This window comes from Nothoprocta perdicaria, unplaced genomic scaffold (assembly GCF_003342845.1).
Source record: "Nothoprocta perdicaria isolate Ctin4 unplaced genomic scaffold, notPer1 scaffold_395, whole genome shotgun sequence".
Classification (NCBI taxonomy): Eukaryota; Metazoa; Chordata; class Aves; order Tinamiformes; family Tinamidae; genus Nothoprocta; species Nothoprocta perdicaria.
The window spans coordinates 342,051-369,239 of NW_020455638.1; the positions used below are offsets into that span (position 1 = coordinate 342,051).

Consider the following 27,189-nt stretch of genomic DNA (forward strand, 5'->3'; position numbering starts at 1 on the left):
TCTGAACTGGAAAGGACCGTAAGAAATGCAAATAGGTGACTGTAGCCAAGACAAAGAATTTGGGTTACTCTATGCCTTGAAGTTTCATCTTGATATTTTGAGTTTAGTGTTCCTTAGTTTCTGTATTGTGAGAGTGAGTGACTAAGATTCACCTTAATGATGGTGAATCACCAAGATTCAAGATAGAGACTAAGATTAGTCACTTGTACTAAGATGTTGGTGAATAGCAGGTTATGACTGGATTGTGTCTTCCTTCCACTGTCTCTCTTTTGCAGCTGCAGAAGCTTAGTCTATTTGGAGTTTTTCTTTTTGTGTGCATGCAAAAGCCATTGTCCCCCTTGCTCTTCTGTCTATCTTTCCCTAGTTCCACTGCGTAAGAGTTAAGATGAGGGACCAGAACTAAGCATGTTATTCCAGAGAGGGTACACTTTGGATTTCTTCTGCAACTATCAGTACTGTTAGTAGCTAATTTCTTATTGTGGCAAAACCCTGAAGAATTTCTAATATTTGTCCTTGAAGGAAAGAGAAAAAAAAGAAAGAAGAGGTAAATGTATGCATCTCATGAAGTTAACTGAATACTTGCACATAAACATGTGCAAATGTTCATAATAGAATATATACAGAAAATGTGCATAGAAGAGTAATCCTGTTTCCAGACAAAGTGCATTTATCATATATAGGAGAAAATATTTTTGAAATCAGGTAATTCATTCAGTAAAGATGAAATACTTTAAATGACTTATTTCTATTTTTATTGATTTTGAAGCACTTAAAAATCCAGGGATTTAACTGAACAATGGAAAATGTAACCTTGGACATACACAGTAAGTCAACAGAAAATATTCTTGTAAAATATTCTTGTAAAACTACTTAAAGAGAGAATTGTAAGAGCAAGCTTAGGCAAGCTTAGACTATTAATTACCATAGTTTTGTGTGTGGGATACAGAAATCACAGATGCGTTTGTGATTTCTTAATCTGCATTAATTACCATAATTTTGTGTGTGACAGACCGGAGTCAGAGAAAAAAGGGCCATTCAGATCATGTTAGTTGCTCAGGCTTTTACCTTGTTGTCCTAAGATGTTAAAAGGAGAATAAGAGGATACTCTGTGTATCAGGGAAGAAACCTGCTGAAATCATCCAAACTTGCCTAATATAACTGTCATTTGGGCACATGTACCGGAAGTCTTAGTCTTTTATTTTCAAAATGTCAGTTGCTTGATTTAGGAATTCAGGGTAAAAACTATTAAAAAAAAAAAAAAAAAAAAAGTGGTGGTGGAGAATAATTCCAGCGTTTTTAATAATATATTCTGTAAACAGGATAATAACAGGGTAATCTCTTTCATTTTCAGTCACCTTACAAATCTATATGACCGTTAAACTGTTAACTAGTGTTCGGGTATATTTCTCACAGGAAATAGTAATCATTCTTCTGAATGTGTCTTTTTCATGTAAATTTCCTTTGAAGTGTAGGAAGCTTTACAAAGAAATGAACCTAATCATAATATTTTACAATTTAGTATTAGACCATCATTGCAAGGAGCAGAAGTACAATATTCCACTCCTCATATTTGTATCATTCTTTAAAAAAATAAAGTAGGTAGGAAAACATTGACAAAAGCAGTGTTTTCACTGCTGTGTGAACTTGCATGCCTCTGTGATTTCTTCATCTGCAATTATTTACTCCTGGGAAGTGAATGAAAATAATCTAAATACTATTTTATGGAAAAAATTTTTACACAGACCCATTATAAATTTCTAATGGTATCCTTTTAATCTAATAAAAATCTACATAACATATTCACCCCGGTGCTTTCAATCGTACAGAATGTATCAGATACACTGGTACATGAAATTATTCAATATCTTTTATTTACCTTTAAATCAATGAAAGTTGATTTAAATTCTGAGAAAAAAAGATTAGGTAGCAGTAGGCTAAGTAGTAAGTAGTAGTAAGGAAGACTCAATTATTTTTTTCAGGGATAGATAGGTGTGGATAGATAAAAAAGTAAATCTGTGTCTTGATCAGAAACAGATGTATTTACTGCAAATACATCTGATTAAGATAAATCAGAAGGAGTGCTAAATTTGAACCCTGTAAACTAAGATAATGGACATACATTTGCTCCTTTCAGGGAGAAAAGAAGAAAAGTTATTTTGTTTGTTAAACAGATTAAAAAATGCCTGCAACTTTTGAAAATGCTTTGATGCATCAAATCTATATTTTCCTTTTTAGATACAATTCTGTTTTTAGGGCATTTCAAAAAATCAAGTTTGAAGAGTTACTTACTGTTCATCAGTACAGACTCTATTTTCAGATTTTTTTTTTTTTTTTTTTTTTTTTTGGCTTTGCATAGGCATTTCTCTCAAGAAAGCCAAATTCTTTTCTATAGGTTAAAATTCAACTGTCAGCAAAAAGCACATTCACAGAATCCTCCCCTTGAGCAAATCCTGATCTTGAGCAGCTTGGATGTAACAGAAAAAATAACCTTTTGTTCCAAAACCTGCCAGGCCCCCGATGCAAGAGAAACTCCAGGGGTGCGCCTCAGCTTGGTAGCATTCACTTTGTCTCTACACTACACATACCACCAAGAGCAGCTCTTGCCAGCACAGTGTTTTTCCTGCAGAACTGATCTGGGAGTCAACTGATCTGGGAGTCTTCTAGGAAGACTTTAGGAAGCTAGGCCTGCAACACTGCATAGGATGCAACTGGTCTGAAATTCTGTCTACATAGGTAGGCTGCTGACTGTAGGGTGAGTACCATCACATTGGAGTTGGGCATAGCTGTTGCATGGGTTTGCATGGTGTTGACATGGAAGCCATGGATAAGGCTGAGTAGAGGTCTGTGTGGGCTACCCTGTGTTTCATGACTGCTTTACCTTGAGGCACTAAACAGTTTTTGCATTTTTAACCAAGGTAGATTTCTATAATCATTTCTATAATCATTATGAGATTTTTCTTTTCATTCAAGTTATATTTAAAGATTAATGTGTTTTTGAGAGGCGTTGCTTGTTCTTCACTTTTCTGTCATATTGATTATGATGGGGAACAGAGAAGGGGATTATATGGATATATTGCAGCTGGACCATTTGTATAGTATCATTACTTTCAGATAGCTGTAATCACCATACAGCAATTTTCTCCCTTCAGTCACTCAGCATATTTCAGTATTTAAAGGTATCAGGCGTTGAAGAGGCATTCATACAAAGATACATTATTGCATTTTCTTCATATTCTCTCCTAGAAAGCAAGAGAATTGTCTGTAATTCAGTGATATGATCCCTACTTTGAAGGTCACAACTTGTGTAGCTTGGAGATAGGCAGCAGTTCTGGGATATTAATCATATTTTGGCTTAAAGGTAATGCTAATAATCATTAGCATTAAAACTAAACTTAGAAAAATCCAAGCGGCACTTTTACTTGTTACATGAATGTTAAGTATGCATGGTACTACTCAATGTGAAGATTTTAATGACTACGTTTATTGTATCAGTGGAATTTCTTTGGTACCTCATATCTTTGGTACCTGATATCTTGGTAACCATAGCTATTAGCAAATAACTTATGTTCACATTTTATGAACATACCAGCTTGTGCTAAGAAAAAGCACAGGAGCTCACTGGAAAGAGAATTAATTTTCTTTTATTACTGTGTATTCCTGAAATGATTTTTATTCAATTTAGCGATAGCTCCTCTAAAGCTTGACTAGTATAAATGTCAGACATGCTTTGAACTAACGTTGTTGTTCGTTTGCTGTGGCTCAAATATTAAATAATCTCGTACTGAACTGTAACTGTGGGGAGATTGTTTGGCAAAAGATAACAGCCAAAGATCTGAAAAGCAAATAGATGTGTGAAATGCCGGATACCGAGATCAGGAAAGGAGTCTTTCATGTTGCTCACGCAGGTAGTCAAAACAAGGTGGGGGGTTAAAAATAGTGTGAGGATAGTGGACATTATCTGAAGATAATAAGTTTTGAAAGATTTGACAAGGCAGTATGTGAGTCAATAGAAGATAGGATTTCATTTGATTTTCCTTGAATATTGCTTCTTTTGTCAAACCATTTCTTAGTGCTTGGATGGAAGACTGCTATATTCTCATTTTTCATAATGAAATTATTTCTTCCCTGACCTCTGTAGCCAAAAGTATTCATTTTCACCTTCTCTTTTGACAGAATGCCCAGAATGAATACAAGGCACATAAAGTCTAGTTTTAGTAAAGGGCTTAGATAATGCAGTCTGATGTTTTTTATCCTTCTATCTTTTTGATTTTTGTTTCACTAAGAGAAAGAAATGGATATATAAAGGAATTGAACAAAACGCTCTTGGGAAGCAAAACCTAATCCCTTTTCTTTTGTTTTATTTTTATGTAGTGAAGATCCTGTGTGTCTGAAAGCCAGTGTAGCTTGTTGTGGCCATCAGTTGATTTTGTAAAGAAAGCCATATTATGACTTGCTTCTTTTTGTAAGTAAACACATTAATCTGAGAGTAAGATGCACTTGGGTGTCTTGTTAAGGTGAATTTATTAAAGGTTAATGTTATAGCTTTCAATAAACTCTTTTGATTTAATTATGAGAGGTATAAATAATTACAGCAGATCTTAAATATGTATTCTATCTTTTCAGAAGATTAATTTCAACAATTGGATGTATTAGTTCATATTTTCACAATTCTGTTTTAAGACAAAACATAGATAACTATTCAAGGGAGCTGTATTGCTATAAGTGGCAGTCATAAAACACTGTGTTTCTGGACTCTCTGTTTTGGGATTTACCCCACTATTCCAGTCTGCTGATATATATGCATATATAGTTTGTATGCTTTACAATTGTTCCATCTACTCCGTAGATAAAAACTGAGTGTGAATAATCATGTGCGTTTCCACAGGATCTTGAATCAAGGATTCTCCGTATTATTGCATCCTTTATATCATGATGATGATTTCTTTATTCTGTTTCTGTTTTTGTTTTTTTTAACATAATGGTATTGTCATTTCCAGAATGTTTGTTTTTTGTGATGGTGTTTGTCTCTGGAACGAGGATCTGATGTCAGTGGCTAGACACATGATGATTTCATTAAGAAGTGAACTAAGTCCTAACTTGTTTCATTACCTGTGATGTGGGTATATTTAATATTTGTAGAAATCATGATAACTATTCTCAATATTAAAAGATTTAATCTTTCAGCTATCAGACTGTGCTGCCTCTTGACTCCACTTACCCTGTTAAATCTAGAAAGCCTGTAAATACATCTGTATAGATGGTACGTAACTGTGCCTTTGTCTTTGCTGAACTTCAGAAAGAGCTAGATCTTGAATAGTGGCTGCCTCACTGGGGAATAAACTTGTTTACTAACTACATCAGTCACTTCTCTAGGAAAAAAAAAATCTCTCTCTTGCTCCCCGATTCCTTGCTACTACCATCCCTAGTTTGTGAGGTCCCCGTTGTTCTAGCACATGGATATTTTCATGCTAATGGATGTCTCTGAGGAGGCAATTCCACCTGGAAGATGTTCTCCGTATGGTTTTGAATCAGAGCATGTAAAAGGTGGAAATTCCATCTTCTCCAGTTTTCCTAGTGAAATTGAACCACTTAGAAGTCTAAGTGAAAAATCCCACTAATGCTTCTCGACAGCCAGATTATAATTGCTCTTTTTTCTATTCATTTTTAATACAGACTGTGTTTTCTCATCTTATATTTAGTAGTCCAGCATTTCTGTTTTAGGGCTTATTAAAGTATTCTGGTTCTACATTTTATTTTAATTCATGTCTGAAAAGCTAGATATTTTGAATAGTTCATATACCTGTGCATTAGGCAGCCTCCGTAATTCAAGCGTATGAAAGAGCTGAGCATTTTATTATGCTTCCTTATCTCCATGCTGTTATTGTAGGTGCATATAGATGCAGTACATGTGCATTTGATGTAATATTTCATGCAATATCTGCGTGTAAATGAATGTGTGTTTGTGCAGCATGCTGTTGTTGCTTTTGCTCTCCATGGAGACACTGCATCGGTGTTGATTTTCATACATTTGTAGCAGTTCTCGTTACAAATTTGGGTAGTCCTCTGCAGAAAAAAAAAAAAAGTAAAATACTTTTTGTGTATTTCTTTGTTAACCGAAGTAGTACATACTAGTGCTGCATGGAGCAAGCGAGGATGCCCCCAGCAGTGCTATGAGGTGCTGGCTGTTGCCTGCCAAGTGCTTCACCCGTCAGACAGGGTGTCAGCATGACATATTCAGCGTTGCAGTGAGTATTTACTGTATGTTGAAATGTAATATATTACTTGATTGTATCTTACTCTTGAAGATAAGTACTTTCCACAACTGAAGTAACTGCAATGTACAACAAAAGTTCTGTAATATGTAGTGAGGTTGTGAAGTGGAGAATTTTAGAGGCTGTTGCTTTTTTTTCAGTAGATGTTCTAGTGCGTATGTTATAGAGGAAAGCAAATTAAAAGCATATTTGGATTTTGAGACATCTACACTTAAAACTCTAAGGACTATATTTATCCAGCTCTAGAAAGAACCTGTAGGAAACAGAATTAGCCAACATTGTTCTCCCTAAAGCACTGTATTGTAGGAAAAGAGTAAGGTGTGCTGCAGACCTTGCAATGCTTCTTCACACAATCAAAGAATAGCTCCTGTTCCAGAGTGTACAGCATCATGAGTAGAGCAAAAAAGCGGGTCATATGCAGCTGAAGCTGCTGTCTTGACTCAGCGTACTAGTCATGCCAATTGCAGGGCTAGAAATTACAGACTACTGGGCATAAAACTGCCTCTGTTTCCTATTGTCCTTTTTCATGTGATCTGTAGGTGTTTTGTTTGAATAAGTAAATGCAGTAAAACTGCATTCAAGAAAGATGACATTTGTTTTCTATCACAACAGGAGGGAGGATGAGAAAAATCTTATCAATTATATCTTCTGCTGTGATATTTATGATGCCATCATGTATTAATGAACTAATCGTATTGTTGCACTTTTGTTATATTAATACCTCATTTTCATACATCTTGATCTCAAAGTAGCAGAAATAATTGATTTTAAAAATCAATTATTTGATATGGCGATCTCCAGTTTAAGGATAGCATAACAATTTGAGCACACTCATAGGGTATTTTAGTACGTGTGTATGTGAGGAGACTTGAAGAAATCCATGATAGTTGTGATATTTTGCAGCAGCATTTTGGTTTGTCTTAATTCTTCTGGTATTAAAAACATTAGAAATAACTGTAACCCTCATTTGTAAGTTCAAATGTTTTTTCTTCTGACATTTTCTCTAGCACTTTCTGTCTAGGGGAGTTAGCACACAATATTAATTACTAATGTTGTATGAACTTAAATGTACAAAACTTTTAAAAGCTAGCGGTATGCCATATTACTTGACTTTAATATCTGATAGTTTTTTTTTTTTAAACCTTTATCAGGAAACTGTACATATCTGTGGATAGAGAGTTCTTATGAATGTGCTTGAGCTGCTTTATGTCAGAACTTATAATTTGAATTTAAATATATGCTTGTGTTTCATATTAAACTAATAATCTCCTTTATTCCTTTGAGAAACTTAAGGTAAGTTTTCAGTGATCTTCAAAAAAAATCCAAAAACTTGTAGAATTTGATTTTTTTCTTAGGCATTTTGGATTGTTTTGTTTTGGAAGAAAGTAGATATTATATTTCTAAAAGTTTTCAGCACTTAAATGTATGAGATAGATACACACTTTGTCTTAGTATACGGAGCTGTTTTATGAATGTGTGCAAACCCTGATACCTACATAAAATCATTACTCTGAAACTCTAGGTCTCAGTGTTAAAATATGAATAGCAACCTTACAAGTTGACAATATTTTGCCATTTCTTTTCACTGAAAGCCCAGAAAATAAAATGATAACATAAGGCAATAGCATTTGAAAGTTATGGTAAAATGTTATGGCAACATGTGCCAGAGGCCTGTTGTAAGCAAGATCTTTTCTTGCCAGATGCAATCTGTTGGATAATAGGACTGCATTATTATTTGAAATAAAGCAAATGGTGGTAAGTTCCATTGTCTTGAGGGCATTGAGAAGCAGACATCTCTCTAGTGCTTTTCTCTGCATCCTGGCATCACACAGGTAAAATAACACACTTTACATGTAAAGACCACTTTCACATAATAGATACAAAACATTTCATTCTTGCTGCCACAAGTACTGCAATTACCTGAAAGGGATTGGGAATTATAAGGCCTGGGCATGAGGACTCTTCAAAGTAGATTAGTAAAGTGGGTGGCAGTCAAAGAAATGACTTAGTATTTGAGGGACTGCGCAAATAATCTGAACAGAAGTTGTGTTCCTGGTGTATTATGAATATATATGTGTTTTTTTTTAAAAAAAGCAACAAGTATTCATGTCTCCTAAAAGGAAAGTCCGTCAGTCCAGCATAGAAACATTCTTTTCCTCTCTCTCTGTGAGGTTTAGATCAGATTTTCCTAGCATTGTAACAGTAATCATAAAAGTAATTATTAATATCCATAGCTTTAAAAAAAAAGCATTCTGTAGATTTTTTTTTTTTTTTTTTTTACTGTGCTCACTCAACTGAAGCAGCTGAGCTGGAATGCCAGAGCATAGAAAGGCCAAAAGCTGAGTACTGCCTATTTGTTTCAAGGTAGGAATCACTTTGGCTGTATCTTAGGTGAGAAAATTGCAGATGTTATGGTGAATCTTGAATGCAGTTAGCTATTCTGCGTGATCTAGGCAAGGCATTGCTATTTTTACCCCGTAACAGCCATATTTTTGCAAATCCTTTCTGTAACTGTTTCCTACTTTCAGTATCAATGTAGTTCGCTACTGCAGTGTCTTGCTGTGATGCAGCTAGTCATTTATTGATGGAAATAGACCCCTTGAATGTCACCTTCAGTCTTTAATAAGCATTTCTGACAAGTTGTGCTTCTCTTGCATTAAAAAACAGCAAAAGCAGGCACACTTAAGGGAAACCGATACCACAGAGGAGGCAGCTCAGCTTCTGTTTGCTTTGAGAATAGACTAGTGCAGAACTGCGTACACATGATACTGGCTGGACCAGAAACAGTAAAAATATGGTGGTATGGTGCTCTACTCCAAAATTAACCCTGGATTCCTGAACTGTACATAATGATAAAAATTTCCTTTTAATAGCTCAGAAATGTTAGGAGTATGAATGTGTTACAGATAATACAGGCTCTAAGATCTTCCTGTAACTGAGATATTTAGAACAGTTAAATAGTGTCTCTGAGGGTGGTAAAAAGCATTTTAGCACATGCTTTTATCACAGGAGAGGAGTCTGTTTGGTGAGCTTGAATCTACTAACTTACTATAAAATCCTGTTGAAATTGAAGCTGTTTGTACTTTGGTTAAAATTTTCTCCTTTTCAGACTGTGCAAATGGAAAGTAAAGCTTTAACTGAATTTTCTTATATTATAATTTGCTGGATTTTTAACCATAAATAGAGTTGTTATGGTATAGTGAGAAAACCAGGATCCAAATGCCTAAGAAAGGGTGGGGGGAATGAGGGGAAGTTGTTCCTTTTCTATTTTATTTGTGCTTGAAACATTTGAGCTAGAGATGGGCCACATGCATTTGACAGAAGCCTCTGGAGCTTACCTGGTCTCACCCCCTGCTGAGACCCCCAGAACCACGGTTGTCGGCTTTGGAGTTATCTCCAACGATATTTCTGAGGTCAGAATTCTTTGCTCTTTGGGATGTTTAATATCACAAATACTGGAAATAGATTTCATAGCAGAAGGCTTTCTAAACCTTAAAGATTTCCCAAACACACTCAATAAGTGTTTGTATAGCTAAGCAAATAGAACATGTATCTGGCTGCAGACGTGAGCTCTACCCTCTCCTTCACCTCTGCTCTCTGAACATGCGTAATTTATGGCATTTGTTAAGTTATTTACACTGCAGGGCAAATAGAAAACCTCTTCAAGCTCTTGAAAATGTGGTTTTGATTAAATTCATCTTCGATTGTAGACTAAGCAGCCGTCTATATAAACGTGTAACTTTAGATAGCATTATTTACTTTTAATTTTTTAAACACTCTATCTGCATTATTTGTATTATGTTAACACGAACAGTGTAATTACTACTAAATTACTTAACTATATTTGTAGAACTAACTTCAGTTACACTTTGCTGGTATTCACTGTTTAAAGTAATAAAACTTTCCTAATGATTTGAAAGGACCAGATTTATGTATCTGCCTAGACCTCAAAAAAATAAATCTTTTTGTGCCTAGGTCGTATCCTTATTATCTTTTCATTCTGAGTAATTAGATCAAAATGAAGTTCAAACCGAAGGCAGGAATCACTGAGACTCAGTAGCCTTTTTCAGCATTATGATAATCATGATGTATGCAGAATGGTATAAAAACTCCTTAAATGGTATAAAAATTCCTTAAATATTTTGTGAAGCTATGTGAACAGAAGTCTTTTAACTTCGAGCAACTAAGTATTAATTTCAAAGCTAAGTGCTTTACAGTTATGTTTGCTTATGAAAGGATTCAGCTGATTTGTTACTATTTTTTATTAGTGGTGTAACCTCATCATGGCTTCTTTTACATCATGTATTCTGTCTGCTACATCTAGAGGGAGGAAGTCAGCCAATCTTCAGTGGGGTCAATGTAACAGTAATTGCAATAGCTCCTTTATTGTCACCTTCCTGGAGCAAGATTGAAGCTCATTCACTTCTAGACTTGGCCTGCAGGAGCGCAAGTGTTGGCCCACAGCCTACCAAGAGAGCGAGGGAAGAAGAGTGTCCATCTTTGCCATGTTTTAAGAGCTTTCCACTGAAGGAGTTATGTAACTTCTTGATAATAATAATCATTATCAATTATTTTAAGTATTTGCTATGCAATTATTTTTATTAAGGCACATATGTTCGCCTTTCGCATGAAGAGAAGCTCTTTCTTTGGGTGAAAGTCTATCAGTGTAAAGAGTATTTCAGAAATATCTGAATGGAGAAAAAACCAACTTTTTGCTTTAGTATATTTCTACTGTAAAAAGAAGAGTATAACTTTGGATTTGTCAAATTGTGGGTTTAAATGCAATTTTAATACATTGTGCAATGTTTTAAAGCCAAAATCGCTGTTTGGAAATGTGTCTGCTTAGCAAAATCCTCAATTCTGTCGAGCCCTACTAAAAATGTATTTTAACGGGCTCACAGTTATTACATCCACATTAATAAAAATGGTTCTCACATTGCATTTGTGCTTAGAAGTGGCTTTAGAACCATAACAGAAACGGTGCGCACTATGAAAATGCAGAGGCCATCTAGGCTTAGAATCGTGTTTCACTAATAAGATCCTGTTAATCAAAAAATCCATCAATATTACATGTAGTTTCCAAAAAGATACATTGACTTTTCATCGAGAACAACTTTTCGTTTTTAGACTGAAAAGACTCCCTCACTCTAAAATATCTGTTTCTGGATTATTATAATAAATATCTGTTTCTGGAGCCTCTTTTAGATTCAGGTGAACAGGAAGAGTTCTGGCTAATAGTCTTCCCAGTAACGTGTGTGAAATGTTGCAGTTTGAAAGCCGTAGTGGTGTCGGGGGGGAAGGAGATGTCAAATCAGTATCGGGTTCACAAACAGCCTATGGCCGTAGGTCCAATCCTAGGAGCGAATTGAGTTCCCAAATAGCGTCATCAACTATAAGCTCAATTCTGGCAGTATTGGATTCACGAACAGTTCGTTGACCATAGGTCCAGTCGCCTTTCTAGGAGTGAACTGAGTTCCCAAATAGCCTGATCAGCTATAAGCTCAATTCTGGCAGTATCGGGTTCACGAACAGTCCGTTGACCATAGGTCCAATCGCCTTCCTAGGAGCGAATTGAGTTCCCAAATAGTGTAAGCAAGTGTAAGCTCAATTCTGGCAGCATCGAATTCATGAACAGTCTGTCAACTGTAGGTCCAATCGCCTCCCCCCAGACAAGTAGTCCAGTTCACAAACAGTGTGATTTATTCAAATACAACATTTACAAAGCAGATTTCGAATGTTGGTACAGGAAATTCTCTACTACAGCGTGGGGTTTTTTAGCTAGCTCTGATGTACAAATGTGCAATCATCACTCACCCCAGAAGATGGGAGAGGGCTCTCAGTCTCGAGTCTCCTCAGGCGGTGTTTCAACCTGAGGGGAGGGAAGGGGGATCAGCCCGTCGACTGACCCAAGAGTGATGATGGATTCTTCCTCCCAAGTTCTTAGTCTTCTCAGGTGGCGTCTCAGCTCGAGGGGAGGGAAGGGGGATCAGCCCATTCACTGGCCCAAGAGTTAGGATGGATTCTTCCCCCTATCCTCTTCATCCTTAGTTCACCTTTTATATTTTTCTTTACATTGAGGTGGGGCTTGAGTGACTAGAGTCATACTTAATATTGTTATTGATTGGTGAAAAAGTTTCTTGCTTTCATTTAAAGGTAGAGTCAATCGAAAATCTAGAGCGCATGCTCAGTGAGGAGTGGTCATACCTCAGAGGCGGGTAACTTTTGGGATGGAGGTGTGTTTTGCCATTATAATGAGCGTATAATGAGCAAAATTCAAGCAAAGTTCATCCAAAAAGAGTGATTTGCCACTTTCTGGCTCAGCACCGGGCTTGTTATCGTATATCTCCCATTGGAGAGCTGCTGCGTGGCTTATCTGTGGCACAGGGAGGGCAACAGAGTTTGGCCGCGGGGTCTTCACTCCACTCCATGCTCCGTTACTCCCCTTTGCAGCTGCGAGGAGGGCAGATTGTGTTGCCCGGAACCGTGGAGGAGCCAAGTCCATGCCTATCAGCCATCCTGGAAGTGGCAGCTGTGTCTCACCCCAAGCAAGCTCCTGCAATGCCAAAACTTCTGTTAGGCCCTAGTTTTCCTCTCAGTTACCATTTTCAAACAATTCCTCCACAATGTGTTTTTTTTAGTGTCAAAGAAGTATACTTAATGTATAAGATTAAAGTTAATATAAAGGAATTGCAATAAAGTAGCAGCTTAGATTAATTTAGAAATTATCATTTCTAAAATATTGATTTACAAATATATATATTTAAATTTGATTAAGAAGATGCACCAAGGTATCAAGTTAAGTTTTCTCCAGTCTCTGTATATGAAACCAAAGTACTCTGGATCTCAGAGCCATAGAGTGTTACTGGGGAATGTGTTTATACAATTTCATTTTTAGTTTCATGCCTTTTTTTACAAGGAAGCCTTTTCTTTGCATGTAAATGTGTACATAAGCAGTGAGTATTGATTTGCAATTTGTCTTTAAAATGCCCTAATTTGTGTCAATGAATTAAAAAATTATGTTTGTGGATATAATTGATCCATGTTTATCATGTGCAGCTTCATCTTATCATGTGCAGCTTCATCTTTTTTTTATCCAGTAATATAAAAAAATAGTGGTCTACGGATCTTGTCTTTCAAAAAATGCAGTTTAGATTTCAGTAAATTCAGTATAAAACATAGTCTAAGTAATGTATTTGTTGGACAGTTTCCCGTGTACAGTATGTAAGTACTTTCAGAAACGGAGTAAATAGGAGATTGCTGCTTTCCTCTACAGGATATGATCATCTTCTACTGTTCCATTACTTTCATGAGCTGCAATAGTCATGTGAACTACTAAAGCTAAACCTAAAAGAGTAGAAAAAATGCTACTACTAAAAAAAATTTCAATATGTTAGAGGTTGTAGGTAGAGGGTAACAATAAAAGGAAAAATTCTCATTTCCCCTTAAGTTTCTCTGGCTTTCCTTTTTCATTGTGAGTAAATGAAAATGGACTTCTGACATATTTTGTTACATAATTTTCATTTCTTCCTCCACTAGTTGGAAGTCCTCTTTCTTTTTTTTTTTTTTTTTTTTAAATCTGAATCTTTTGTTGTCATCTTTAAGCCATTGTGCTAGATCTGTGTTGCTTTTAGACTCCCTTCTTGAAAAATGCTTAATTAACACTGCTGCCCAAGGAGGTACTCTACCAATGTAATTTTTCAAGTATGCAGATTGATTTTTTCATGCTTACACAGTTTGGAAGTTTGCTTTAAGTTATTGGTCAGGAGAGGGATGCAAAGCAAAGGGATTCCTGATAATTCTGAGGGAGCTTTCTTCTTTATTGCTGATACTGAAATGTAGTTTGTCTTTCAGTCTAGGTACGACTATATGTAAAATCATAGCAATCCTTTCCCACAGTTAAAATCAGCATGATCTGTTCATGCCCCTGGATTTGACACTATATAAACAGATTAATCCCTTTACTTTCTTAAAATTAATCTCTTACATAATCAAATGTGAAAACATATGAACGTTTCACCAGGGGTGTGAACCTTTGCAGAATCCTTCATAGAAAACGAGAGCTTACATTTCAGTTAATACTTTGAAATAGCTGGTTTTTGATGAGTTTCCTTTAACTATACTTTTTTTTTTTTTTTTTTCCTACCATTTATTTGCTCAGGTTTCTGTTTCTTTATCATCATTTTATCAGGGTTCTTCTTTTGTCCATGACAGGAACTGTAATTGCACTATCCTTCATGATATGAATACCTGCCAGCTACCTGGCTTTGCCTCTCTGTCTCTGTTCTTGCAGGCAGCCTCTCTAGCAAACTTTACCCCAAGGGATAAGCAAAGAAATTACCATTTCTATGTAAGATGTTAAAGGTGCATCAGGAGGGCAGTTCAAATGCCTTTCTTCTTCCTCTTATTTATTTTTTTTCTTCCTTCCCTAGAGGGAAGCCTTTTCTTTCCGGATTTTGACTGGATTTTCCAGCTCACTGTCACTGAAATGCTGGGATGAAATGGAGTTTTCATGATCTTATTAGATTCCTACGATTCTTGAAGTTTCTCAAGCATATTCTTCAATTTCCATTTATAAGGTTACATCTAGCCTAACTAGATGTTCATTCTACTGTTAAATGTCAGAATGCAGTTAAATACAGTCTGACTTTGATAACAGTATGTTTCTGAGTTCATGCATATGCAGAGGAATCAATAACTCTGTATAAATGTACTGCAAAGGGTAGTGCTAGCTTCCTGAAATTACTAAAATGTTGTTTATCGAAAATGGTTGGTTGGCAAAAACAACTGAAAGTGCATACAGAAAGTTTATAGAATTTGTCTGTGTGTAAATTTACTTAATGTAGTATTTATCTGTTAGGTACCTCAGTGGTGACAAACCTCAGGCTAACAGGGATGCAGTGAGGGGTCCTCCTCCCTGAGCTGCTACACAGAGCCATCTCCTGGGGGTACTGAACTTGGAATCTACCCCAAAATGTGTACTGCCTCAAATATCATTCATTCCTAATAATGTACTATAATATCCTAAAATAAATATACATAACTATTAATATACCTTGCTTGCCATGCTGCAAAAAACATTCACTAAAACGTCAGAGAAGGACCACTAGCTATAGCCAACTCTGAGTCTTTCTTTTCTTTTGTAGAAATGTTACTCAGTATTACTCAGACATTTATAACATCAAGACAGCTATGGTTTTACAAAACAGGTAGGGTTTAGTATTATGCGATTCCAATTGAAAGAAGGAGTAGGTGGCTCATCCATGCAATTAAGTTGAGAAAGTTCTTACTGCAGGATGCTGGAGATGCTAAAAACTTCTACTGACTAGAACAGAGATTAGACAAGTTCATAGATTCATAGACAAGTCAAGATTCATTAAATGCAAAATCTATTAAGAAGTCTTTAAAGTAGAAGAATGTATGATCCTGGGACAGTTTCTGCAGAAATATTTCTGTGACCTCTGTTTTCTTATATTCTTGCCTAGATGTCGGCTTTTTGTCATGGTCAGTCCGATCAAAGTACTTACCCAGTTAAAACTAATTACCCCATCTTCCCCTCCCTGAAAAAAATATCAGTTATTGGACCTCAGTGAAGAGAGAGCTGAAGTTGGGACTGAGTATGTATAAGCCTTAATAACAGAATAAAATCTAGTTCATGATAGCTTTGATAGAAGTAGATATAGAAGGAGACATCCTCATTTCCTGTCAATATGCTTTAAAAATCAACTATTTCTGTGATCTACTAGTCAAAGTTAATGAATAACCATGTATTCAATATTATCCTAGAAGAAAAACATGTGCTATTTGTCCTTAGTGCCTTTTGTTCATTAAAGCAAAAGCTCAAGAACAAAAGTCTCTGAAATATCGATAGCACAGTACCACAGCCAGCTTAGAAGTGAACCCAATCGCATATCAAAGTGTGACTGAACATGCAGGATATCAAGAAAAGGTTTTCTTATATTAGTCACTTGTCAGTTTTTTTCTTCCTTGAGATAAATTGAAGTTAATCTCATAGGGTTGGTGTGTTTTCCTGTGTTTTCTGACAAGTTACTTCATTAGGCAGTCTGAAAATAAAGTAATTGGTAGTTGTCAGTTTATGTTGGTAGTCAAGAATAGAATGCTTAAAAAAGAGAAAATTGAATGGCAAAAGACATTGCAAAATCTTAAAAATCATTAAAACATAATGATTCCTAAGTGTAATAAAAAATGGTTACATGAACTTACTATTTTTTCCTTTTCAATAGTTAAAAATATAGCAAAAGATATTAAAACTGAAAAAAATTTTATAATATCAAAAACTGTCCTTTTTTTTAAATAGTGTACAATTGCAATGGGGATATTATTTTTAAAGGAGGAAAAGAGAGTGCATTTATCTTTGATCTGGAAGCTGTGTTCACTGTAGGTATGGAGAAGAAGATATTTGTAGCAAATGCAAAAGATAAATATATTGATGGATGATTGATGTTGAAGTTGTAAACAGCTGAGAACAAGACATTTTACTGGCTCTCAGTATTAAAGGAGCCTCCCTTTCATTTTTGTTTAACTCTGTGGTGGTTCAGCAATTACAGGCAAAGACTTAGCAGGGGGAAAACCATCTATTTCCTTGGTTATATTGAACATTCCTTTTTGTCAACAAAAGGCCAGTAGCAATAGGATATACTGAATAAAGACGATGAGAAGGTAAACAGTTTGACAGCTTGTCTTAGAGATTCCTGTAGTAATTATAGCAAGTGAGCAATTTCTTGTAGGATTAGAGATGCAATCATAACATATTAGAACTACTGACATAGCATGCTTGCCAGTTCTTTACTTAAAGGCAAGAATGGCCTCTTTGTGGTAGAGGTGATTGCTGTTTTATTGTTAGCTAAATGTTTCTGCTTCTGGTTTGTCACATATTTATTTCTGCACCTGCAGGAAAAAAATCCATGCCAAACTTTATAAGTTTTTTTTCCCTGGTTGTTGAAAAAAAAAAAGAGCGTATTATTTTATTGTGAAAGAATGCTGGTTTATCATTAAAGAACACCAGCAAATCCTTTTTCTGGTTTTTTTTTTTTTTTTTTTTTTGTGTGTGTGTGATACTTGATTTTTTTTTTTTTTGCTACATGAACAAGCAGAAACTTGTACTAGTCTCATGACCTGACTGTAATCTGATCTGTTTAAAATCACGTCTGCATATACCTGTTTATTTCCTACAAAATTTCGTCTCATAACTGCACACTGCTGTAGTATAGTACTAAATAGGAATATATGGATTACGATTTTTCCATTCCACAAGTAGTATCACAGCTAACTACCATTTAATTTTTGCATATGCAGCTGTCTTAAGAGCTGTTTTAAGAGGTGATAGTCTATACAGAAGCAAATCAATTTAAAAATCTTACTCATAAAACCATTTGAACCGTAAAAATATAATTTAAACAATGAAAATAGATGGACACCGCAGGAAAAAAATGTAATTTTGAAAATCCATGTCCTAGAAGGTTTATGTATCTCTAGCAGTATACTGCTTTTCTTAATTCATTGAAGAGTAGGGAACACTGAAAAGGAAAAAAAAAAAAAACACAGCTGTTTTCTGGAGTGCGCTGAAGTGCAGACAGTGGTTTATGTAGTCCCTGAACATCAGTGCCTTCCTGCTTAAATTCCCCTCTGCCTTTCGAAGGGCAGAAAAACACACCTGGTGAAACATTTGTAGTAAGGAGAAAATAAAATTCTCAGTGGATTAAATATGTGTTTGTGGATGCGCCTTGCATAGGCACACAAAAAAGAAGCACTGCAAAATGTTCTTTTGACTGTCAATCATCTTTTGAAATATAAGTTTAGGGATACAATTAAGAAGTAAAATAAATAATGATTGCCACTTTCTATGTCACATTGAAGTCTCATTTTTGCCAAAGTGGATTCCCATAATGAGATACTGGCCCCAAGTAAGAAATTTGGAGTTTTGAATGTTGACCTAATTGAAACAGGATTTTTACTCACAAATACACCTTAAAAGAGAAGGTAGAAGACAGATAAATTTAATAAAAGCAGTTCAAGCATGAGAAGTGTTAGATGACCGTTGGTTCCTTTTGATAATTCCAAAATGTTTTCTTGAACTATATTCTCAGATACTTTTAAGCAGAAACAACAACTTGGCCTTAATGGAAGAGCAACAGTTTATGCCTGCTCTGTATTGTTTCAGCAGTTTAATCTAAGGAGTTTAATAGAATTGAGGATATGGATTTAATCATAGGGTATCTTTGCATTACAAATATTTGTTTGCAATATCCATGTGTTCCCATCCGCTTTCTTCTCCCTCCCCCACAGAAGAGCTTTTACCTGGAAATTTTTCCTTTTTTTTTTTTCCTCTCAAAGTGTAAACTAGTTTCTTAGGAAATGTTTGTAAATTATATAAATACTGAAGTAGTAGTATATATCACAAGATTATATCTATACATCAGCATCAAGCAGCTTTTCATTTTCTGTAGAGTTTTAAGATGCAGTCTGAGAGAGAATCAAAAGGGAAGAACACTGTCTCCAAATAATAAGCTTTAATTTGACTTTATTTACAGCTCATCTTATAAATGTTACACAAGTTCATGTGTAATTTTAGGAATAGAAGAAAAACTCATGTCATTTTCCTTTATATGTCTCTCTCTATATATGTATATATGTATAAATGTTAAAAACTATTTGTATAACCTTTCAGTGAGCAGTACTTTTCATAGACATTCCTGGCGCTTTAACCCTCAGGTCAAATGTTTCATGGCTAACACCTTGTGAGATGCACATATCCATAGCTACCTTTTCTTTCTCATGTTTCTTAATACACTTGGGTCTCAGAGTTCGTGTCTATAACATTCATTCCCTCATTCACGTTAGCTTCTTCACCTTTGGTACTTTAAACCTAGAATGTGTCCAGAGTGCCTTTGATCGTTTATTTTGCACCCACGTCTCTAATCATAGTTGTGCAGCCTCATTGCCTACTCCAACTAAACGTTAGCTGACACGTTGTCAGTCTGATCAATCCCTGCCAACTTAATGTTTTCCTTTTCTCAATGGTGATTTGTGAGCTTTTGCACAAGTGCTTTGTTTCATCCACCTTCTCTCTGGAGCACACAGTGATCCCATCCCCCACAACTTTGATTATCTTCTGACTGCTTCTTTTTATCTTCACTGGTACTTCATTGATAGGTGTGATTCATAACATTTCTTTAACAAAAAACTGCTATTAAAATTAAACACAGCTGGCAGTTTGTAAACACTTATGTATCATTTACCTTTTAGTTTAATTTTGTTCTTGTTCTCTTTTTTTTCTGTCTGTGTGTAATCCTAAACTGAAAATTCTTGAAGTGGAGAGAAGTGTGGTATTTTGCTTGTCTGTAAAGCACCTGAAATATCTATAGCATCCTCTAAAGATTTGTTTGTTGCTAATATCAGGAAAGTACCCCAGATTACTTCCTACAGTATGGGATTTTTTTCAATTTTGTATCTCTACAATTAATCATATTGAAATTATTACTGTACATATCTTGTGGAAACTTTTTTTGGTAGAGATTTATTACAAGAAATTTTAAAAATATTAAAGATTAGTGACAAGCAAGAACTCAAATGTCTTGACATTCATTTGCTCTAGCCAACATCTGTCATCTTCTTATAATCATGCAACATTAATTTTTCCTGTGATTAGGTACTCAACAAGAGAAAGTGGTTTGCAAGGCGAGTTGATCTACCGCCTCAGTTAACAGATTTTGAAGCATTGGTGCATTTGGCATTTGGGCATTGAACTATTTCTTAAATTGTATGTTTATAGTTCACTTTTTTTTTCTTTCCCCAGATCTACTGAATATAATCATAAATTCTTTTATGTAATTCTGCTTTTGTTCACTTAGGACTTTATGTGTTATTCTTAATTGCTGTTAGCTAGTGTTAGATTTTTGAATTAACCCTTGCTCTTTGAATTTCGGTAGAGATGGGATATAATTCAAAATGATTGATTACCTGTTCTAAATGATGAATATAATTCTTAGACCCCTGCTTTACCAATGCTGTTGCTTTTGTTGATCTTCTGTCTAGTCTTAGAAAGACCAGAAGAAAATGAGTGTTTGCATAAAAATGTGAAAGAACATGCAAATGCAAAGTTTGTTAATTTAATGTAATTTAATGTAATTGTTAATCAAATAACTGGAGACGAAAGATAAAAATGGTATCTGCCTTACATTTGCTTTACTCCAACAGTTCAGTTTTCTCTTTATTATATAATAAACACACCAAATTGTTGTGCATATTTTACTGTTAAAGTGATGATATAAACAAAACTTCAACATGTTGAAGAATTTAGATGTGAAGTTGAAAGGTTTGGGCTGAACGCGTGTATTAACACAAATGAACAGATGCACAATTAGAGTATCATTTTTGTTTTTAAATATTCTTTGCTTCACTCTTACAGAATAGAGATACAGTAACTTTCAGTTTGTTCTTTTTTTGCTTTATTTATTTACTGCATCAATTTTGCTGTATTAGTATTAGTCACCTATTCTGTTACTTTTTCATCCTATTTGAATTTTTCCTCCAGGGGGCAAAAGACCAAGAGAAAACAACTGTAAATAGGATCACAACTTGTTGTGGGAATGAATGTGGACAGATAAACTATGTTGTGCTGTCAGAGCTGTTTTGTGTTCTTTTTCTGCTTTACAAATGGGTAGGTGACATAGAATTTCAAATGTGTACTACATACTTGCTGGAGGGCAAGAGATAAACTCTACAGTTATTTAAATTCAAGGACCATTCTTAAGACTCAAATTCCCTGTTATCTACAAAATATTTTTGCACTGTCAAAAAGGTGGTTTGAATGGACTTAAGTGGTGTCATCATCAATGGTGCCATTTTATGACACAAGAGTGATGCATAATTACAGTAATATCCTCATAGCAACAATGGAATATAACCTTTAATGTGTTGGTCTTTTATGAATAAATGGCAGGTTTTGTTTCCATCGTGTATATGGTAGATTCATTTTGGGCACTGTGGAGAAAAAAAGCATCCTTATGTCACATACAAGAGCTTAGAGCAAGGAAGACAGTGCTTGTGATTGAAGCTCTGGGAAAAAAGTAAGACAGAATTTTGTGCATACTTTTACTTTCTTCTGTATTCTGTATTCAATACTGAAAATTATGAGTGAATTATAATAACTTTAGGACAATTTTGTAGTTTATTTAAATAATAACTATGGGATCTTTTCATGGATGTTTTTTCCATAACCACTGTTGTGTCTTTCCTCACTCATGATACTGATTTTTATAGTCTGTATGCTTCCAAAAAATGTTTCAGGGGGTATCATGGTATAAAATAGAGGCAAAATAAAAGTAGGACTTGTAGGAATAAGCTAATCTCTAAAGAAGCTCATAAATAAGAAACTCTTGGCATTTTAATTTAGCTTTTATATAATGTTTTAGCACAAACAGTTCCTGATTTGGAGTATTATCTGATACTATAAGTTAGACCAATTTACATTCACAACTACAAGCTACCAAATACTCCAGAGCTGAGCATTCTTGTAGATATCTTTTCTTTCTCTCTTGCCTTCAATTCTCTAATATGTATGTATGTATGTATGTATTTATTTCTCTGTGTGCCATGGGATTCCTTTAGTTTGTACTGCAGTTGTCACCTCTGTGATTGTTGCTGATAGTTTACAAACACTTTACCACTTGGATTCCAGAAAGGGATTCACTGAAATATTCAGCTGTATGCAGGCAGGACCTAATTTTGACACAAATACAGACAAAACTTACGGAGGGATCCTTGAAGTTCCTACTTCCCTGAACACATGTCATTTCCTTATGCCTTTAGAGTCACTAATTCATTTTGAAAAGTTTTTTGTGGTTCTCTGCCTTGGTTTATGTTTGTAATATGTGGTGATAATGTGAGTTCTTTCCCCTTCTCACCGTGATTCTTGCATTGCTTTATCACAGATTTTTACTTACGAGTTTTCAAAAGTAGGTGTATGCTGTACCCTGGAGGAGAAGTTTAGGATATGCCTATTATTTCAGCTGGGCCTTTCTCATGGATTGATTATTTAGGGAATACATTTATCTTCAAAGGGTATAATTTTTTCATTATCCTTTCTTGGAAAGACATGCTGAAGTAAAGACTGAAACAAAATGTGGTTAGGGCTTCTGTCTGTAAATATATTTGTAGCTGTGTTGGTCTGTAAAACAAAAAGTATAGTAAAACTTTTGAAAGAGGTTTTTGGAAGCCCTCTTCCTTCCTCATGTTTTCCTATGTATTTGCTGCTTTTAGGAGAATGAAGGTACTGACCTTCATAAAGAGAACTAAATTACTGCATGTAAATTTTGCACATTTAAAATACAAAACTCTCAATTATGATTAAGTGATGGAAGCAGAACAATTCTTACATTTGCCTTTGTCATTTACTGTTTACCAGTGGGTTCACAACAGAGTTAGGTGTACGACTAAATGATTCAGGAGTTGCTGCCTTTAGAAATCACTTCCACCATCTTGCAGTTGTTAACACATGGCTTTTTCAACTCTAAAATAAGTTTACTCTGAAGTAAACAGCATGATGATGAAGTATGATAATAGGAAGCAAAAATGAAAATCTCAGAGGAGCATAGTTGATACTACAGGCAGCTGTCCAAGTAGAGGCATCTAGTTTCATTTGACATGCACTAAGATGCCCTCTCTAGCCTCCAGCTGCCCCCAAGAATGTCACAGGTCTTCTACAGTTACTCAAAGTATGAGTTCCTGAGTTCTTCTATTTGTACTTCTGGTCTTTCTTTCTTTCTTACTTTTTCTTTTTTTTTTTTTTCTTTTTTTTTTTTTTTGGTAAATTTTGTAAGGAAATAAGGCAAAGAGAAAGATTGATTTGGAAACCTGGAATTAGTTCCCGTGCTTTGTTCTCTGTAGTTACTTTTAGATTAAGACTGACTTAATTATCTCACCTCTAAGTGGAATACAATTTTCAGGATGGGCTTTTAACTAATGTATTGCACATTATGCCTAGCTAGTAAAGGCACCATCAGTTAAATGTCCTTCATAAAAACAAGGGGGAAAAAAAAAGAAATTGGAAAAGTAAAACTAAAAGTGATCAGAAACAAAACTATGAAATGTAGAGGGGAACTAAGAATAAAATGCATGAGTTTATAAATACTTGTAACTTTGGAAATCAAGCTACTTTTCATGCAAGAAATGCTATATCAAAATTGCTTCAAAGGATAACAAAACTAAAGGAAAATATTCCCAGCAGGATAACATGCAGTCTGATATGGGGTGAGGGAGTAGTTCCTTCTCTATACCTAAATTATTTATGTGGAAAACAGTCAGAAAGGACTGTATCAAACTTTCCACTGTACATGTATAATACTACCAATACTGAGATGCATATTTAAGTCTAGATTCTCTAACAGGTCAAAGCTAAGAGCTATCCTGCAGTAGATTTGGATTCAGAAACTGTCATGTATAAGTTGAAGTTAAATAATTCAGTCTCCTCCTGCACTGGAAGGCAAAACATATTATTGAAGGATTACAATTCGCATACAGTGATATTGCCAAGTAAACCCTAGAGGGGAAGAAACAGAATTTCATTCCAGAATATATTGCAAGTTGCATTTATTTTGTATTCAGGTGTTGAACTAGCAAGCTAGCTGTCCCATTATTATTGTTGCTGCTATTATTATTATTATTATTATTATTATTATTATTATTATTATCAAACTAGCAGAAAGGAAAAAGGAACAATGGTCAAAAAATTCCATACTTCAGTCCTGATCAGGGAATAAAAAACGATTTTGGAAGTCACTTTTGTTTTCCTTACCTTCACCATGGAAAGGTTTTCTCACTGTTCCCATTCTGGTTGTTGTGCAGGTTGTTGACCAGATTGACACTCTGACATCTGACCTGCAGCTGGAGGATGAGATGACGGACAGCTCCAAGACAGACACGCTGAACAGCAGCTCCAGCAGCACCACGGCTTCCAGCTTGGAGAAGATCAAGGTGCAAGGTAGCACACCGCTCATCAAGCCCCCCGCGCACCCCTCCGCCATCCTCACCGTGCTGAGGAAACCCAACCCCCCACCTCCGCCACCACGGCTGACTCCCGTCAAGTGCGATGAGCCCCCAAGACCGCTTCCTTCTGCCAACCCCGTGAAGACAAATGGAACTCTGCTGCGAAACGGGGGCTTACCAGGAGGGCCAAACCGTGTACCGAATGGGGATGTATGCTGTATACCCAACAGTAATTTGGACAAAGTTGCCATGCAGCCTCTGACGCATAGACCTGAGAAAGAACGGTGTCCACCGCCAGGGACGAGGGAACGGGTACGATTTAGTGAAAAAGTGCAGTACCATGGCTACTGCCCTGACTGTGATGTTCGATATAACATTAGAAACAGGGAGGTGCACTTGCACAGCGAGCCTGCCCGCCTCGCGGGGAAGCCTCCACACCAGTGCCCTCTGCCGCCTCCTCCACCTCTGCTGCCTCCATTCTCCCTCGAAAATGGAGGCTTGGGGATAAGTTCCAGTAATAGCTTTCCTCCTCCGAGACCTGCAACTGTGCCTCCACAAACTGCAACAAAACCCCAGAAGACCATCCTGAGGAAATCAACCACCACAACAGTGTGATGTATGCCACTTGAAGAAACTATATTTTTTCCTATATATAAACATAAATAGGTAATGAGCACTTTCTACTCAAGCAATAAAAAGTCCTAATATGTTACTCCCTGTGTCCAGTGAAGTGGCATAAAAAATGGTAAAAAAAAAAAAAAAAAAAAAAAAAAAAAAAAAAAAAAAAAGCTTGTTGATGCTAATGCTACAAAATACTCAGCAAAAAATCTCATTTTGAAAAACAAAAAATACTCATGATTTGTCTGATAGATTGTAACCTTCTGTTACAGTTTCATATCTGCATGAGGGTCCAAAAAACAATGAAAGGAAGGTTCAGCTTGACACTGTTGTGTTGCAATTCAGGGAGGATTTCAATCTATATGACATAACAGAATAACTAGGGCTATTGAGTTTTGGGGAACATAACTGCTTCTAGCACATATGTTTTAAAATGTAATTTGGAGAAGCAAAGTAGAGTACTGAAGAAAAACTTCTGACTGAACTTTAGCAAATGCATTTTTCTCTGCCTGACTACTTGGGCAAAGGCGTTATATCTACATATAACGYGTGCAAGAGGAGGTGTGCAAGAGGAGGTAATCATCAGACTTTCAGGCATCTTGATCTCTGATGTGGAAGTAAAGAAATAATTAGAAGATAAAGTTGAGGTGACTTCAGAAAACTAAATTACTTTGTATTTTGTTTCTCAGAAGCTCAGCTTGCCACAGACAGGGCAAGTGTGGACTTTTCAGGAGCATATCCTAACCCAACTCTATTTCCATTGCTCCATCTGAAAAGTAGTGGTAACAAATTATTACATATAGGTCAAATGGAGGTGAAAGTAACAAAGCACAGTCCTAAAACTTTTGTCTGGTGCAAATCTGTTTTATAAGGCAAAGAAAATTTTGCCCAAGGCTTTCAGGGACATCTACTTAATTTATGTAAAGAGCTTTGAAGTTGAAAAGCTCTGTACAATTGCAAAGAATTAGCATGCAAAACAAGATATTTCACATGTTATCATGTTTTGGTTGTGAACCCCATTAATATTCTTACTGGTTTACAAAAGAAAGTCTACAGCTTTTTGAATTATTTTGTGAAAGAATACTGTTCTCAGAAAGAGAATTGTTGGGATTTGGAGATTAAAATCCATGTGGCCAATAAAGGAAAWTGGATAATATATCTCTAATTTACAAATTCAAGCCAAATTAAGCTCTCAGATGGCCCTACAGTAGATGCCTTATAAAACCAACATTTATTTTTAGCTGCAATATAAAACAGACACTATGGTTTGATCAGAGCTGGCCTCTCTAGAGTCTTACTAGTCAAAATAGATTTATTTTTAAGTTGAAAATCTCATTTTCATGAAGTAGTAAGAATTAAACTTAAAACCAGTCTTCAAGTAGTTTCCCTGTATACACATTATAGTATATTTGTAGCACTTAATTTAACCCAAACAAGTAAAAACAATCATAACAAAATCCTAACAGAAAGTTATCCTTTGAAAATCACTACAGTTAACAAAAGTTCTCTTTTATGCAAATATCCATTTAAAGGTTTGTGTTGTATTATTCACAAAGCAAGATAGACACTATCTTATATGGTTAGTCGTGCCTTACCCAAATACTTCCCACTTTCTTCTCATGATGCGCTTCACGTTTTGGATTGTTTCACAGTGTTAAATCTCACGAGCTCTGTTGTCAATGAAGTCTTCTGGTTTGCAGGGTAATGCGGTAAATAGAGTGGGGGTATGTATGATCTTCATGGCCCTAATGAAGTTTTTGTTGCATGGCCTTTGCCCACCCTGAGGGAGGCTATAGCACCTCCTTCATTCACAACGTAAAAATTGCACTTGTAATCAGTGAAATAGTGTGTGGACATATTCACCTAAAAACTGAAATGCTGTATTTTTGTTTCCTTTAAAAACAACAATTTTTTTATTGTTATGCTGACACTGACATTACCATAAAGAACACACATCAGCTCTTTAGAAGCTATTTGTTATTTTTTCCTTCTTAAAGAAGGAAAATTATTGTACTGTGAACAATAATTTATAAGCAAATGCAGATCCAACATTGCATATTTAATATAAAATCTTCTTGTGTCATCTTAGATTTGAGAAAATAATAATATCCAGGGAGAGGGAAGGTTCTGCTGAACATGTCTACCTGAATTACCCCCTGTCTCACAGGGTGTATCTTCTAGCAAAGATGTTCTTGTGGTTGTTATCTGTACCTAGTTTAGTACCTAGTTTAGCTATGCTCAGACATAGCCCCAGTTGTCCTCTCTTCAGCTCTGACCACAGTGCTTTCTTCTCTCT

The 27,189-nt window shown here is 35.6% G+C and overlaps 1 protein-coding gene across 1 annotated transcript in view; it reads left to right on the forward strand.

Annotated features, from left to right (window-relative positions):
- PRR16 (proline rich 16) overlaps positions 1-24,991 on the forward strand; it is a 101,553-nt gene extending 76,562 nt beyond the window's left edge. Inside the window, exon 2 of the mRNA XM_026045015.1 lies at positions 24,135-24,991. Within this exon, the coding sequence (XP_025900800.1) occupies positions 24,135-24,890 (756 nt within the window). The 3' untranslated portion in view covers positions 24,891-24,991. The remainder of the gene's footprint in view (positions 1-24,134) is intronic.
- Positions 24,992-27,189: the final 2,198 nt, after the last annotated feature.